We start from the raw sequence: 16,481 nt of genomic DNA on the forward strand, positions 1-16,481 counted from the left end.
CGCAGAGCTGCTATGTGATACAGGTTACTTGCTACACAGGCTAGTAGCATCAATCAGGATGACAAAGTCAGAAGAGAATAGACGGAAAGGGCTGGGCAGGATGATGGCAGAATTGGGAAAATGTGACTCAATGAGAGGGAGGAGAATTTGAAAGCGAGATAAGTACAGGAAGGCAGCAAAGAGTAGAAAAAGTGGTGTTGAGTGGAAAGAGTAAGAACAATGCAAAAAAAATGGGGGCTTGAAAATAAGCAAAGGAGTTAAACTCTCGTAAACAAGCTCAGAAAGAAAGCTACCATTTGTTTGTATTACATATAATAACATGAAGATGAAGCAGTCGACTAACAAGTTGCCTCTGATCACTATGAAACTCAGCACTTATCTCTGGGTTTGCCTTCCCTTAGGATTTCCTTCTTCAACACACAAAAACAGTAACCTGTTTATTGAGGAAAAACGGAAGCCAGAAAATGACAGTCCTATGAATCAGAGAGGGGTTTGGACTCCTTTATAACAAGCCAGTGGTGGAAAAAAGGGAATTCTCCCAAGCAGTTTGATTTACTCTGATTCAATGGGATTAAGCTATTAAATGAGAATACAGGTTTGCAGCTTTCTAAAAATATATTATTTGTTTCTTTTATATACTACAGAGGTCCTTCCTTTTGCTAGAATCTCTAAAGGAATGAAATACGTGTTTTACTAGAGCGCTGTCACCAGTTAGCCTGTCTTCTTAGTTGGGGGGTGAGAGGGGAGGAATTTTGGTAGTGACTTTGTATTGGGCTCTCATCCTGCAATACAGATTGTGTTGCTCTTTTGATGCAGCCCTCGTATACTCAAGCTGGAGAAACATTTGTGCACTGAATACGGATGGGTTACATCCAAATTTCAAGTACTGGTAATCAGGTAAAAAGAACACAGGGAAAAAACCCACTCTACAGCTTCCTTGCAATGTTTGTCTTAAACAACTTTTTTTTTTTTTCCTTCTCAAGTCATCTCATTATGGAAGTAACAAAAACATTCCTTCCAGATAATTTACTTCATAGATAAACTGGCAGCTGCTAAGTGAAGCACAAAACATGCCTGTTTTGAAAAGTAATCAGAAGCCAGCAGGTCAATAATGGAACATTTAGCTACTATCACTCTGGGGCCTTGACACATACCAGACTAAATAATTTTATTTGCCTCAGTCATTTACTGTAGAAGAATTAGTGTCATTGTGATACATCAAAGGAATCGTTGTCTCCTGCTTTCCTTCCCGTAACTGTTTTTCATAAATATTCTGAATTTATATGCTGTTCCTAAGTTGATTTGAGACACTGGCAGGTTGAAAGAATGTTCTTCCTCCTTGCAGAGTAGTAAATGCCATTTTTAGTGTTTATTTTGCTTTATATACTTATAATTGTGAAACTAACAGCTAGCCATAAATTATGCACAAAAAAAATTGTCCAGCTGTTTTTAAATTTCAGCCCTGGAATTGAAATAGTGCTAACAACACTGAAGTGTTCAGATTATCAGCAAAAACTATTTGAAATTATCCCTGGTAAACACTTGAACTACACCTCCAAACTCAGAAGAGTTTGCTTAAATTGTATTTTTCCTAACGTCCCTGCACTCCAACTTGACAGCTAAACTTTGTTAGGCTCATTTTTTCAGTGTACTTTGATCCCATGAATTTTTTGTGCCATAGTTTTCTACCATGTCACCATACGTTCGTGATGTGATTATTTGTTTGCTTGAGGCTCCTCTCTTTTTGTCCACAATCTCAACTGTCACTGGAACAGGTCAAATGGATATTTGCTTTGTGCTGCTTATTGTCTACCAGTATCCTGATGCAGGTAAAGAAACTTAGTTCTATGCAATCCTTTTTTGTTTGGTTTGCTACAGAGACAGGTTTGCTATCTAGTTAATAATTTCTAATCTAGCTGGACAACCTCAGAAAGAAAAATAAGAAAGCTCCCTGGAAGTTCAGTCATTCTTGTCCACATTATCTAAGAATAGCATAAATATTTTACACTGAAGATACGTATTTGCAAATGCTGTGATAAGCTGGCACATATGGGTTTGTCAAGAGCTGCAAGGTCTTTCCTCCATCCTCCAAGTGAAAAAGACTCCAGGCTGTGACTAGCAAAGGAATTCTTTCCAAAAGCTAGCAGCTAGCAACAACCATTCCCCACCAGCATGTGTAGCCTGACAGGAGGCACCAGCACCCAGGTCCTATACCTGCTCACAGAGCAGAGCCCCTAGGAGTGACTTCTACAGGGCTCCCTTTCAGCTTCATCCCAAATGTACGAGCTTAACATCAACCTAATCACAATATTAAGTGAACTTACAAATCAAACATTTATTTTAGCAAGATATCTTGTCAGGTTTCTGATCACTAGATCAAAACCAAAGCAACTCCTGAGTTTCAGACACTTTCTCACGTACAGTTCTTCAGTAATGCCCTGGACACTGAAACAAGGGTTTGACCTTTATAGGAGGATCTCGTGTCTGGCTCTCTAAATAGTGCCCCCAGATCTGGATGACGTCCTTTGGCTTCAGCTTCGAAAGTATTTTTTCTACTTCCTCCTCCCTCTCAACATCAGCAGGAAGCTTGCGAGGATTAGCACAAGCTTTGATACAGCATTTCTCGGGACATCACCCACGTCTCATCTTCCTGATCGGAAATCTTTTGTATTGCAGCTTTAATGAGGCTCCACAAACAGCACAGGGTAGGTTCTAAAACGCTCTCCTGACATGACAATACTTCGCATATCACACAACACAAAAGCATCAATTGTGCAATCATTCTGCTAAACTCCTTTTTTGAAGTGTGTCATTTGCTTTACATATTATTTATATGGTTGGAGAGGCTTGGTAGTAGCCCTGTTGTTTGCTGTCAAATTCAGGGGCTTGCTGTGTAGAGAATACCATCCCTTAAAGCAGGTGCCATCATAACTGGACCCAGATGTACTAACACCATGACGATCTAATTTCCATTCCTGTTTTCATGCATCCACTCACTCTTGGCTTTTTATACTACCACTGCAGAGAATACTATCATGCCTGCTGAGCTTTTTTTTCTTTGAAGATGACCTTCTTAAGCACCTGAAATTAGGACATATTTATGAAATCCATATTACTTCCACAGGAAAATCAGATTGCTGAAATTATTCTGCATTGAATCTCTGAATGCTAGTGTATGTTCCTGAATGCAATTTCCCAACAGCCTTCATATTTTACAACTGAAAAATCTTAGGACTATCAGCAAGATTCAATCTGTTGTTCACATCCTCTTCCATATCACTAACAGACACCGAAATAAGTAACACTACTGAGCCTTTAAGGTCCTTGCTCTTTATTTAGCATGGAACTTAGAAGGTTGAGGTGTGAACATACTACATAGCAGTATGTACTTGACTTGGTAAGACTATGTTTTATTTACCCAATTATGGGCCTGCCTTTAGAATCAATTTGCCTTGAAGTGAGGCCCAATTTAATTCTTAGGATGCCCCACCGACCTTGGGAGGGAATTTGCTATCATTTAGAAAAGGGTTTCCAAGCTATCTTACATATTTTGGGCAGTGTCTGTGGGTTTATTCTTTCTTTCAGAATTCTCTAATGAATATAGAAGATCAAAATTTAGAGGAATATTTCAGACAAGGATAGGAATTATTCCCAGTGGTATATTTAACATTTCTGTTCCAGATTCAGCAGTTTGAGGCAAAGACGCTTTCTTTATTTCCCTTCAAGATAATTTCATAGTCTATCAGCTCCATTAAAATAGATGTTAGATGTTTGTCTGAAGTACAGTTTCCTTAATCTCATCCCAATATTTCTAGTTCTGTTTCTTTGCACCATGGTGAGTAATTAGTCCCCAACTCCCATAGGCAGTTATACTGTCACTTAGTGACTGTTTTGCCTACCTTCAACATTTGTAGACCGATTTAATTTTTCTTTACAAGTCTATTCAACCCTGCAATCATTTTTGCTGATGCTCTTGAACATCTCCATAGCTGTATACCTTCACCAAAATGTGTTCCAGGTGTTGTCCCATCAGATCAGATAAAGATCACCTGCTGATTCAAGTTCTACGAGTACAGCATTGCTGTTTGGTTTTGATAGTGTACTGTATTTCAAATTCAGACCTATATTTCTGTCTGCTATCACCCCTTTAATAATTTTCTACTTGTCTCTTTCAGTTAAAGAAAAAAAAAATCACATTAAAATTTTCAAATTTACTTTCACTAAAGAAAAAATATACCACAGAGTGTAAGTAAGAGACGTCAATACAACATAGCACGTGTCATCTTCCCAGACCAAGTTTAAACCTGCTATCAAAGGGTAAACCCTTAAGTAATATAAACTGTGATAGGCTCCACTAAAGATATCTTCTAACAAAAGTAGCTGAGAATCTGTCCCCTCATTGCTACTGTCCATTATGGGATATTATTTGATTATGACAATCAAATGAATTTTAAATATGAAACAAAACAGAGTATGTTGTAAGTATTACAGTACATACTGAAAAGCACAGTTTGGTACTTTAGATTTTCAACACAGGTGATCACAGTTTCAATTCCTAAGTCTCCAGCTTTCAGATCTAAACCTTTAAATCCCTTGAATTTTTTTCTTTCCCATTTATCACATTAAAATCTTTTTCTTCTCCATATGCTTTACTGGTTTTAAAAAAAAATCTGCACAAACACTTAGAGTACTTCGGGAAGAAAAACAAGTGGATTATGTTTTATCTGCAGTCAGAAGTTCCAACTAAATCAAGGCAGGAGTTTCTGAAAGGTCCCTTCACCTGGAACTTTCTCACCATCTCCTCCTCATCTTCCAAAGGTTGCTGAAAACTTACTGTATATTATTGAGGCCAGCACATTTACAACAATTTTTCTCATGATTTATGTGCTATATTTTGCCTTAGCTCTGCTAGAGGGAATGGCTGATTTTTCTGGGCACTGTGCCCAGATTATGTTTAATTTTGTCTACAGATTGTACAGTTTCCCAGATACTATACCAGAGATGAGCATTTTATAAGTTAATAAAACAATAAATAAAATAAAATCTGTTCTCATGTCTCCACGTAATAACTGGAATCTTAAAAGCCTTGCCCTGTTTTATAGAAGCATCTCTGTTACAGTCAGTGACTAAAAATACATCAAATTATTTTGAAGTGATAAAAAAATAAGGTAAATAATTTATAGGATCCCCACAGAAACACTTCAAATTTAACCTTAAATTTCTTAAAAAAATTGCTAAAATAAAGTTCCACTATTGAATGCATTATGCGTTAGTTATATAAAGAATGAATCAGTTTGGATTTGACCACTATATTTCACAATTATTTTTAGAATAAAAAGAGGAAGAAAAACTTACTGTGTATTCTGATTTCCAATTGTCCATTTGTAAAAAAACAGAATGATGAGGGAAAAGAAAAAAAAAAAAGAAATGTGAAATAAAACAATGATGCAAGATCCTTACACTAAACATACATTAATAATCAAAAAACTTGTGTCAGATAGTCTGCTGATTTATATTTCACTGAAGCCTATGGGACAATAAAGGGGTACAAGTCAGCACAAAAATCTAAGCACCTGATGTTTTCTTTGCAAGAAAGAAATTGCATAGATACAACATTCTATAGTTTTTACTTGTCCGTGGCTTATAATCTTTACTTCCTGTTACTGGTCAATATAAGATGCAATAGTATGTGCAGTTCAACAGGAGTGGTTAAAGGAACTTCGTATCTATGGCTCAGTATTTAACTTGGAGCTTCTGAAGATAAGCTAAACTATCCCAAAAGTACAAATCAGTCATTGTTTCTGCTTTATTCCTTACCTGTGATGGTATAAGGATAGTAATTCCAAGCCTTCTCTGTAACATAAAAGATTTTGGGAACAACTGCCCTAGCCCAGCTAGGCAGTTTGCTGAAAATAAAAAGAAAATAGAAGATTAGAATATGTTACGGCTTAGGAGTATTTTAGAAGAGAAGATACTTCCAAACGTGCTCCTACTTTGACAGGTGTCTCTCAGGAGACAGCAGTACCTGGACTCCTAGACTTCACAGCAGGGTTTTCATCTCATGACTACGCATTGTCTCAGCTTTCTCCGCAAGCACGTCTGAAACCAAGCCTGCCTGCCCCCCCTCAAAGCCAGCGATGTGCTGCCAGCGCAACAACCTCCGAGCCTTGTATATATTATTAAACTGAAGTTGCAGATTTCAAGAATTTATGGCCTCAAACGTTTGGTCTTGGATGCAGGGAGCAGGTTGGACCATACAAGGCATAACTGTCTGACAGCGCCCGTAGCCACAGGGAGGCACTCTCTAACAAGAGCTCTGAAGGACGTGATTCCAGTCCACTTCAAACCCTTCCATTATTTCTTCTTAGAGACTATTTCTTCTTCCTCCATATTCTTTGCCAGCACACAAACCCTTATGTTTGACTCACCTGGCACGCAGGTTTTCCCACGCTACCAACACCAGCTCCCGAGTAGGAAGCTTTCATATTAAAATTAACAAATCACTCAAACCACCTCCGTATTAGTCCCATTTTGCTGATGGGAAAAGTAAATCACAGAAGTGAGGAGAAATAATGGAATTGATGGCACAGCTCAGAGCTCAATCTGCCAAGAGAACTTACCAATGCAGCAGTACAACAGCAGTAAAGTAAGAAATGAAATACATGGACACAGCACATGGAAAGTTCATTAGAGGTTAATTGTATAATACTATGGAAGAGTGGGAACATTTTCTTTACCATGGATCTTGGATCATAGATCCTGGCTCTCTCATTTCCAGAACTCTGGTCACATGAGGTACCAAAGAAGTGATGAACAAACATACATTTTAAAAAGGGAAGTTCATGATAATTCATCTTTCAACCTTTTCTTAATGACATCAATTATAATGACAGAAGCTGCCAGGAACAAAGATGCAGCACCAGTCACCCCAAGGCAGGCAGACCTTTGGAGACCAGAAACAGCACTGCACGTGGGACTCAGTTAAAACTGCTGTGAGTCTGGTGCTGTGTCAAGCTGATGACCAAGCCTTAAACTGAACCTTTACTGAACTAAAGTAGATGCTGTCAAACCTCAGTTTTCCAAGTGTAAATGTCTGAAACAGTTCTGTTTAGATAACTGTGTGCAGAATGTAAATTAACTTTCCATATTAGCAAATTTCTGAAGCAAATACAGAGTTTGGATCATTGAGGCTTATTTAACCAAGACCTAGCTACACATAAATATTTCATTTGTCCAGAGGCAACAGACATCGAGTTCACTGATGATTAACATCAAGTGCATTGACTTTTGCTCTGCGATGACATTGCTCACGAGATTCTTTTCTTTACATAAACCTTTCTTGTGTAATCTTTTAAGCAGCATTTTACATACTGTATAATAGACTTCACTGTATTGGACCTTTTGTTTATTTTCTCAGCCTCTGTCAGTGTCTTTTTATGACTGCATGTCTGCTCCCTCTCTTATCCCCACTAAACTTTACTCTGATACCTAAATAATAAATACCAGAGGATGCAGACTTTCAGCTTCTGAAAACAATGCTCCAGCAGGAGAGAAGACATAGCAATCAATTCTCAGTATAACTGGCTTACAGTGACACTAGAAATTTTTACTAGTAATATCTTTGTTCACATACAGCTGCTTGTTTTGCACTTTTTTTGGTTATTGTTGTTTTTAGCATATTTGCCTGTCTACCTGTCTTCACTGTTATGACGCATCTCCAAACCAAATAATTTTATGAGCAAAACACACGTTATTCTCAGAGCTGCCATCAAATGACAGTCATAGACAAACATGAATTGTTCCAAGGGTCCACTCAGAGAAAGAAAATATAGTATTTCTGTTTTAGCAGATCACAGGAATCTGTGGATCAATTTTATGGTTTTTTTTTAATTCTATTTTTTATTTCTTCCTTCCCTGGATGAATTTCAGTCTTTCAGCACATGGGGAGGAAGAAATAAAAAACCTGAAACCATTGGTCAGCAAGAAGACCCTCTCTGCAAGACTTGAAGTATTAGCAGGCAAGAAAAAATAAATGAAAATAATGCAAAAATCTTTCCAAGAAACCACCACTGAAATATATAAGCTCAAAGTTCTTCAGGAGATCAGCCCAGAGCAAAATAAAGTGAAGCTAGCAAGTTTATTAGGGTGGTGGACCCTGGAAGAAGACAAGATGAGAGCAAAACCTGTGTAAGGAGTCCTGTTCCTCAAGGGAGGCAGGCAGAGAAGAAGTTTTCAGCACATCTTGTATGGCAGCATGTCTCCTTAAGAGAAGTCTTCCAGAGAGATCCTGGCCTCCCAGCCAAATCCATAGTGGCCTGAAAACCTGCTAAGCCTTTCCACAAAGCTTTGACAGTACTGCATTATCTGGTGGTATGGTGACACCAAAACCAGATTTAAATAGCTAGTCGGGTCATGATTATCAAGGAATATTTACAATTATCATTAAACTCAGTGAACTGACTTAACCATCCACCATAGCTTTAGGTAAACTTCCCAAGTTGTTGTAGGCACAGAGATTTTCTTTGTCAGTGTTTGTACGCAGCTTTGGGCAAGAGATCCTTTGTTCTATTGCCTGCACTACCAGAAACTACGTGCTTCCTAATACTACGGATGTCCCATATGCGCCTTGTAGCACACAGTCCTTTGGGTAATTCTGAATTACCCTGAAATGGTCATTCTGAATACACTCGTTAGCGCTTAAAGCCTTACTTCTTTTTAACATGAAGGAAAGAAATATCCAGAAACATTAAAAAAAAACCCCACAACTTCTGAGAGCTCTACAACAGGAACACATTTATTGATTTTTCTCAAGTCCTGTGTCTAGCCTGTGAGAGAGCAGAGTTACAATCACAATAATATTAGATGGTGTCAAAATACATATTATTGGACTTGTGTGTGTGCGCGCGCGCGCAACATTACTGGTGATTGAATTTAGCCTAAGTTAAGGTTAGATATGTCAGGTTTGCAGTGGAGGAGCAATGTAGAAGCAATAGCTATAGTGTTTCTATGCCCAGTATGAAATGCTGCAGAGCGTAAGTTTAATAAAATGAAACAGGCCCAGGGGAACAGAAGCACTTCAGAAAAGCAGTGATATTCAATTAGATCAGCCACAGTAAAAATGGGAACAGACTGAGCAGTATATTTCACAGGACCCCATAAAAAAAAAAAAGAAAAAAATTAAAAATATAAACACATCTCTGGCCTGTGAGTGTGGAGGCATTGATCCTCAGCAGTATTATTTCACCATAAAAAAGAGACACATATTTCACTTTAAGAAATGATGGAACTTCAGGGAAACAAAAACAATTTTCCCATCATGTTCCAATCCTATTATTTTGGTACAGAAGGTCATCATTGTACAAGCCCATTCACAATGTCAATTAACTTTGCTGAGGCAAATCTCTTCTCACCAGACACGGGATACTGGCTTTGTGTCATTATCATGAAGTAAGAAACCCTTAAACCATTTTAATGGTTTGGTTTTCATTTTTGTTTGGGGTGGACTGTTTGTTTGGTTTGTTTTTCATTTTTTCAGCTTCCCCCTTCAATTTTGGAAAGCAAAATGACAGTGAAGTATAAAAGAAAACAAAAGCTCTGATTTTCAGTACATCCTTAACATCAAGTTAGAGTTCTTTCTCTTGGAAAAGATGCTCTAGAAGAAATGACAACTAATCGCTGTCTTCTTTCAAGCCTCTGAACTATTTCACCTTCCTTCTTCCTGCGGCTGCCAGGAAGCAGCACGTGTTCACAGGAACATGTTCTACTTGAAACAGAAAGGCTATTGTCTTGCAAATTTTTATTACAGCCCACACTGAGGGAAACAGTTCTACTGCACTTGCCTGTTGAGATAAACCCGTTTCTCTGTTAGCTGACCATTGCCGTGGTTTGGATCTTCATAGGGTTCATTCTGCACCACTTCCACACCTTCACCTCTGTCACTCTGCTCATGGCTATGCTTGCTTATCATGTACAGCTGTCCAATTCTGTACTGCAAAGCAAAATCAAGAACAACATATTAACTTTATGTAATACACATGTATTCAAAAGCCAATGGCACACAATGATACGGCAGTATGCGCAAATAAAAGGTAGTTCAAGGGCAAAACCCAGGATTTCGCAGCTTCATTTAGACCTATCAGTTGGGGACCTCCCATTATCCCATTACCTTATTGAGTCTAGGGCATCACTTGTGGAAAAAATAACAAAACTCATGTGTATACAGATGTAGAGAATCAGATCTGCCCTTTAATTTTAGACTCTAACTATGTATGTTAGGAATAAATAAATGATCTACTGCTTCCACATGCTGACATGCAAGGGCTTTTTAACCAGCAGGTGAACTCTTGAAGTTCTGTGGGACACAGGAATCCCCCCTCACACCAACACAATGCCAAATACTGAAGCCCTGCAAAAAATTCAGGACAACTATTGCTCATTCACAGAAACAAGAGCACCAGCTCTTAAGAAAAAGAAACATGTAGACTCCAAGTTCTTCAAAAAAGAAGTTTGAGACAAGTGATTTGGCAATATTATTAAAATTAATTTAAGCACTTAAATGGTCCTTTTTCTATAGGCTCTTGAGTTACTTTGGAAGCCAAAACCCAGGAGGTTTGACCCGATGTTGCTATCACGGAAAAACAAATCGTTGTACCAGCAATTGAATTTTTTCTCAGTATGTCTGCACCTACACCAGGGCTTTTGCCTCTAGAGAAATGAAACAAAAAGTACATCCCTTAACCTTCATTAGCAAAGATTTTAGAGTAAAACTGTACTTTCCCATACATTTTTTGGTCTGAGATTTTATCCTCACTTACGTCCGTTCCGTATTCCTGAACATAACATGGTTCTTACAACAAACTCTCTTTGGACCTATCAAGTTTTCTCCATTTGGATCCCTCCCTCCCCCAGAATTATTCATTTAGGCATATACATGCTAATCACTTCAATCACATCAATCACTTCAAATACAAAGAACAACCTGTTAATTTAGAGAATGGCACAAGCTGCCAAGTACCAGCTAAGCATAAACAAACAAAAGCACAGTGACAGTCTGACCTCAGAGATTCTTGTGGTTATTACGTATTATGAACGGCAATCCTATCACATACTTTAAAAAGCCCAAATCAAAAAAGCAATTAGCAGAGGGGGAAAACCAAACCAAGACAGACCTTATTAACAACAGCAAGGCAGCCTTACTAAACAAAACGTAAGGAATAGGACCATGGAGGGCTCCCTACAGAAATTCTTAAATTCCACATAACGCTATTTCATTCCCCTGCAACAGGCAGGCCACAAGAAGGTAAGCAATTTGGAACTTGCACCTTGCGGGATCATTTGTTCAGGGAACAGGGATTTCTGTTCTAGCACTGAATGGACACCAACTCCTTCCTGGCCAGCCACACACTGCAACAGCAAGTGAATGATTTGCATCAAAATGCGCCTTTCAGAAGATCGTTCCAAAGTACTAAAAATGCCTCAAGTTTACAAAAAGGTTCTTTAAGGGCAAAAAGGTGCTCTAGGGGAAGGATAAAGTAACTTGGATCTATTCTCTTTTCCTCTAATCTAATTAGGTAGTTTCAGTGGATTTTTTTTCCATTACTTATTTTGAAACACCTCCTCGCAGTGAAGAATATAACCCACTCTTAAAACTTGTTGGAACTAGTAAAGAAGAGGACTGGGAGGAAAAAAACCCCAAAAGATACTGTTGTCATAAAACTAGCAAATGCCCTATGGGTCAGGTCAATTAATTGTGTGACCCTTGTAACATCTGAAAAAAAAAAAATAAAAAAAATCAGTAAATCTCTGTGTAAGTGCTGGCTATGCAAATTGGAACTGCCTGGAAATTTCAGTGTTACGCACATGATGTTTCTTCCTCTCCTTTCTACTCATAATTAGAGAGAATTAATGGCTTTTTAAAAATATCCTATATAACTTTGGAGAATCTACCCTCTCACCACCTACAAATGTTCCTAAGACATTCATTAAAATGATAAGTAGAATAATGCTATTTAAAACAATTTGATGCTGGTACTACCTCCTGCCTATATATTCAGCTTTCTCATCTCTGGTACTTCTTTCACACAAAATGTCCCCATTTAAGAGATAAGTCCTAAAATTATTTTTCTTGCTAATCCAGTTATCTACCTTAGTCTCTACTGAATCCTTTTCTTCTCTTTCTCATCATATTTGAACATTTTGTCCTAATCTTCAAGGCTCTGAAGAGCCGCAGTCCTCACACCTACCCTTCAAGTAGTTCCATGAAAAGCTGTCTTTTCTCTTTTTCATTAAAAATAAATGAATGCATTGGTATACAGGTAAGGCAAAGTTTGTGGACAGAGGTAGTATATTGTATTTGATCAACTAGTACACTTTGAAAAAAGATAACTTCCAGGCACATGAAGCTGTTCTTCAGGTCTGAAATCAAAGCAACATACTTCAAAGCTGAAGGCAATTTGAGAAAAAATGTTTTGCCTTTAATTAGATACATATCAATCAGACCACCTGAGAGTAAAGATACTTACTGCCTGTGGAGCGATAAGGATGTTAGAAAAGAGGAGAGGTGATAAGGTGCTTATCTTCTAATGGAAAGAAAGAGATCAGTAATTTATAGCCCGTGGAATATGAAAAGGTTAGGTGAGGCGAGAGGAATTACGATTTGCCACAAAGCCAATATTTCTACTGAGATCTCTATTGAGGTTTTTGCCATGCCATAAAATTATGACTTTTAGTTGCCATGGTCATCTCTGGAAATCGTTTCATAATTGCACATATCCCTGCATGCTTTGATTTCCTACTTGCATGTAGTCTTTTGCCATTTTGCTCTTAGTTTTCATGGTCAAATCCAGACATCTCCATTTCTGCTGGAAATATTAGCTCAGAAACCTCAGGATGAATGTAGGTTCACACCGACAACTAACAATGGGGTTGTACTAAAGCACTCGCTTGCTCCAGCATCATGAATCAGCTATCTACCTATAACATCACGTGCTTTCCTAACAGACTGTTACTCCTTCGTGGACCCACACTCCCATAAAACACTAGCAGAAGTTCAAATCACAGAGACAGTAAATCAATCCCAGCGCACGGCTAAGAGTGACTAGGCTGCACTCTGCAGCTGATGATCAGTGCTGTCAAGCAGAAATTGCTTTACAGATGTTGCATAGTCAGTACTTAGCGAAAGGTTCTACTTCTCTGAAGAGACTCAAAATCACACACACTCCCAATTATACTCAACATCTCACAGAGGGTATCCAAGGCAGCTCAGCACGGCACTTTTCACTTGGAAGATGCTGAAGAAACCAGAAGGCACCATAACTGGTACTGGACAGCTCTGCTGTAGGAACCAGACTGCTACTCACCTCTCCCCAGGCGATGACCTTCCATACCTACAGACCTGACCCCGGGCAGGTGGAAGTACCCACCTTTCCTAACTACTCAAATGACTCTGCAGTCCTGCTAGAAAGCAGCTGTATTCTGCAAAAGGAACATACTCTTACATGTACTTCAAGGTAGTTAACTTAGCTCTTTTGCGTCCTATTAATTTCTTTTTATCTGGCTTATACAATTTTAATATCATTTTAGAGCTTGATGATAAGAAAGTTAACTTCCAAAAATAGAGTACTTTGCTAAACCAGAGAGCACACAACTTATTTCAGATAAATCAACTTTTAAAAAAGTGTATGTTTATATTTACATGAACGAAATCCAAAGCAAAGGTGTATCTTTTAGAACTTGCTAAATTTAAATGCCTGAAAATAAAGGCACAGCTTTTTCTAAGTTCCTGTTGATATCGCGGAGAATTATCACTCAAGAAACATTTTACAGGAGTAAGAAATACTCATTATTCCTGCAAGGGTAAAGTGACGTGCCACTATTATTTACGTTGCTCCATCACAATCTGAATTTCCGTGTTCTTAGCTGTAACATAATTTTCCAAGGCTATATAATGTTTCAAGGAAGTCAATAAAATTTCACACAGTGGCACCTGATCTGAAATTGGCTCTGGAGGAAAGCTTTTGTTTGGAAACTCTTCAGTTTAACAGTGGAAAATTTCTTCAGTATCACAGGAAGAACTTCAACAAACGCAGGCACTGAATGCAGAGTTAGAGATTTCTAAGGATACTGCTACATAGCTTTTGCAGTAGGCTTGATGTTTCTCAACTCCTAATGAGTTCCACATTGTCTCAGTGGTGAATTCCCTTTTCCTTCAACAGGCAGATGGTGTTTGCGTATTGGGAGTTCAGTCATACAAAAAACAAGGTTTATGTTAGCAACAGCATAACGATGGTCAATCTCAATTTGCTTAAAATTACAAGTGAGATCAGAATAATTTTTTTTGCATTCTTGAGACAGGAGGGGGAAAAAAAACCCACAAAAAAAACACAGAAGGGTGTCCACCCTACACATCTTTCAATTGGAGAACTCCCATTGTCTTCAGCAGGAGCTGCAAAAGAAATCATTGTACAAACACACCTGCATTTTTTCAGCCTGACTGTTGCTCACTTTTGGACTTAATACTAGTCTTAGAGTACAATTTTCCAAACTTCACATGGAATGTAAAAAGTAACATACCCTCAAAGGAGAAATTGTGCCAAAGGTATCCATAATATTAATTTTCTTTACCATTCCTTGAAGTTCTTACCTAAATTCTCACAGAAAACGTAACAGATTTATCATTGGTTTCATCTTATATAGCAATTCTCATATTCAAAAGAATTGTTGAACCCTTTCACCTGTTTACTCTTCTATAACTAAACTAAAACATCAGGGATGCTGCTGCCATTTCAATTTCTGCAATTTATTATTTTCAGTCAGTAGTGAGATCCCTCCCTGCAGTTAGAAGCCAGAGTCCAGAAGATGCTGCATGTCTTTTATACCTGTTAAAGGTAACAATTGTTCCGCACACTGCATTTTGACAATGGGAAGTATTTCTCACCCAGTGATTCATGCTAAAACATGCCGGTGGCTTCTAATCCTGTCCTCAGAAAACCGCAAAGGTAAAACAGAAAAAAAAAAAAAAAAAAAAGAAAAAAAAAGAAGAGAACCTGCTACAGCTAAACTGAAACAAATCTGAACTTATGTGCAAACGTGCTGCTTTGCAGAGGCAGCTATAAAGGGCACAATTTTGCCTCCACTGATGGCAGTAGGTGTGTTGTCATTGACCTCAATTTAGTAAAGATTTACTTCTAGCAAGAAAATATAATGGATCAACTTCATCACCAGTTGTATCTGGCTACACTGAATCCAAGGACATTGATTATGGCAAAACAGCAGCAATTTGATTAAGGAATTCTGATTAACAGAATGCTGTCTCATTAATAGAAAACTATTTTAAAATGGACTGATAAGTCTCTGATTTATTTTCAAGTCACAGTCTTTGGAAGACTGTTGGTGTGCTCTTTGGTGAATGTCTTCCAAGACTTCATTTCAGGCCATTTTTTAACTAAAAAGAATAATAGGAATATTTTTCAGCACTTGTGTAATAATTTCCATGTTTAGAATGATTTAAAACAAATTCTAATTTTTCCTCTACGTACCACCATGTGACAAGCATGGTGATCCCCAGCTAAGTTACTTGTTTAAACATGCACTGCCTGTCACTCTAAGCAATCTCTTAACAGCATTTTTACAGAGATATTTTATCTCTAGAATAACTTCCATGAAAATGTACTTGCTTGAGTAAGTATCTTTGTTTAGGAGGATAGTTTCCTATTGTGTGTTTTGTTTTGATGTTAGAAAGCATTGCTTCCAGGTCCTGATTAAAACCTAAGCCCCACACTGCCATAAATATGAAAAGCTTACAGCTGGATATTGAAGACAGGCAAAGAAAGTATTATCCTTATTTTATATTTGATTAATTGAAACAGAAATTAATACCTCAACTTTAAAAAAGTTGTCTGTGATAGAACAGGGAATTTAGCCTCAATCTAGTGATTTCCAGCTCAGAGCTTTTACCACAAGACGTAGATATAATTTAAAAAAATTCTAAACAGTAATTACTTAAACAGAAGTGGTTTCTCGTATCTTACTCGCTGACTATAAATCCCTCATGTTATTATTGTTATTAGGCATCATTCCGTCTGCCTTCTAAAATGGGCGAAGCCTAATGCATCTTCATGCTCATCTGGAGGTTAAAGCAGAGCCCTCACCTGTGGGCAATTCCAACACTGGCTGATGGAGCACCAAGATTGTGCTTTCTGATCCCCATCCTCGTGTAGATGATGACTCATACCTATTAAGAATAATTTAAGAAAATCTTTTCCATGAGACAAGCTCCAGGTTCTGACAAGGTGATTTGTCTTCCTTGTTATTAACATTCCTACATTGGTTTTAACTAGCATAGAGGAACGTATGATGTACTGGTATTTGATGTTTCATGTACTGGTGGATTTCTATTGGCCTCTACTTGGCCTGCTTTTTGAATTAGGTTTTTGTTTGTTTTGATTTTGTTTCAGTTGGACTTCTGGATCTCAGGGCTACTA

At 37.9% G+C, this 16,481-nt stretch overlaps 1 protein-coding gene across 1 annotated transcript in view; it reads right to left on the reverse strand.

Annotated features, from left to right (window-relative positions):
- Positions 1-16,481, reverse strand: part of PITPNC1 (phosphatidylinositol transfer protein cytoplasmic 1) — an 87,050-nt gene that overhangs the window by 37,915 nt on the left and 32,654 nt on the right. Inside the window, exons 2-4 of the mRNA XM_055727380.1 lie at positions 9,840-9,988; positions 5,818-5,906; positions 5,356-5,363 (exon numbers count right to left, since the gene is read on the reverse strand). Of these exons, the coding sequence (XP_055583355.1) occupies positions 5,356-5,363; positions 5,818-5,906; positions 9,840-9,988 (246 nt within the window). The remainder of the gene's footprint in view (positions 1-5,355; positions 5,364-5,817; positions 5,907-9,839; positions 9,989-16,481) is intronic.

This window comes from Falco cherrug, chromosome 1 (assembly GCF_023634085.1).
Source record: "Falco cherrug isolate bFalChe1 chromosome 1, bFalChe1.pri, whole genome shotgun sequence".
In the NCBI taxonomy this organism is placed as follows: Eukaryota; Metazoa; Chordata; class Aves; order Falconiformes; family Falconidae; genus Falco; species Falco cherrug.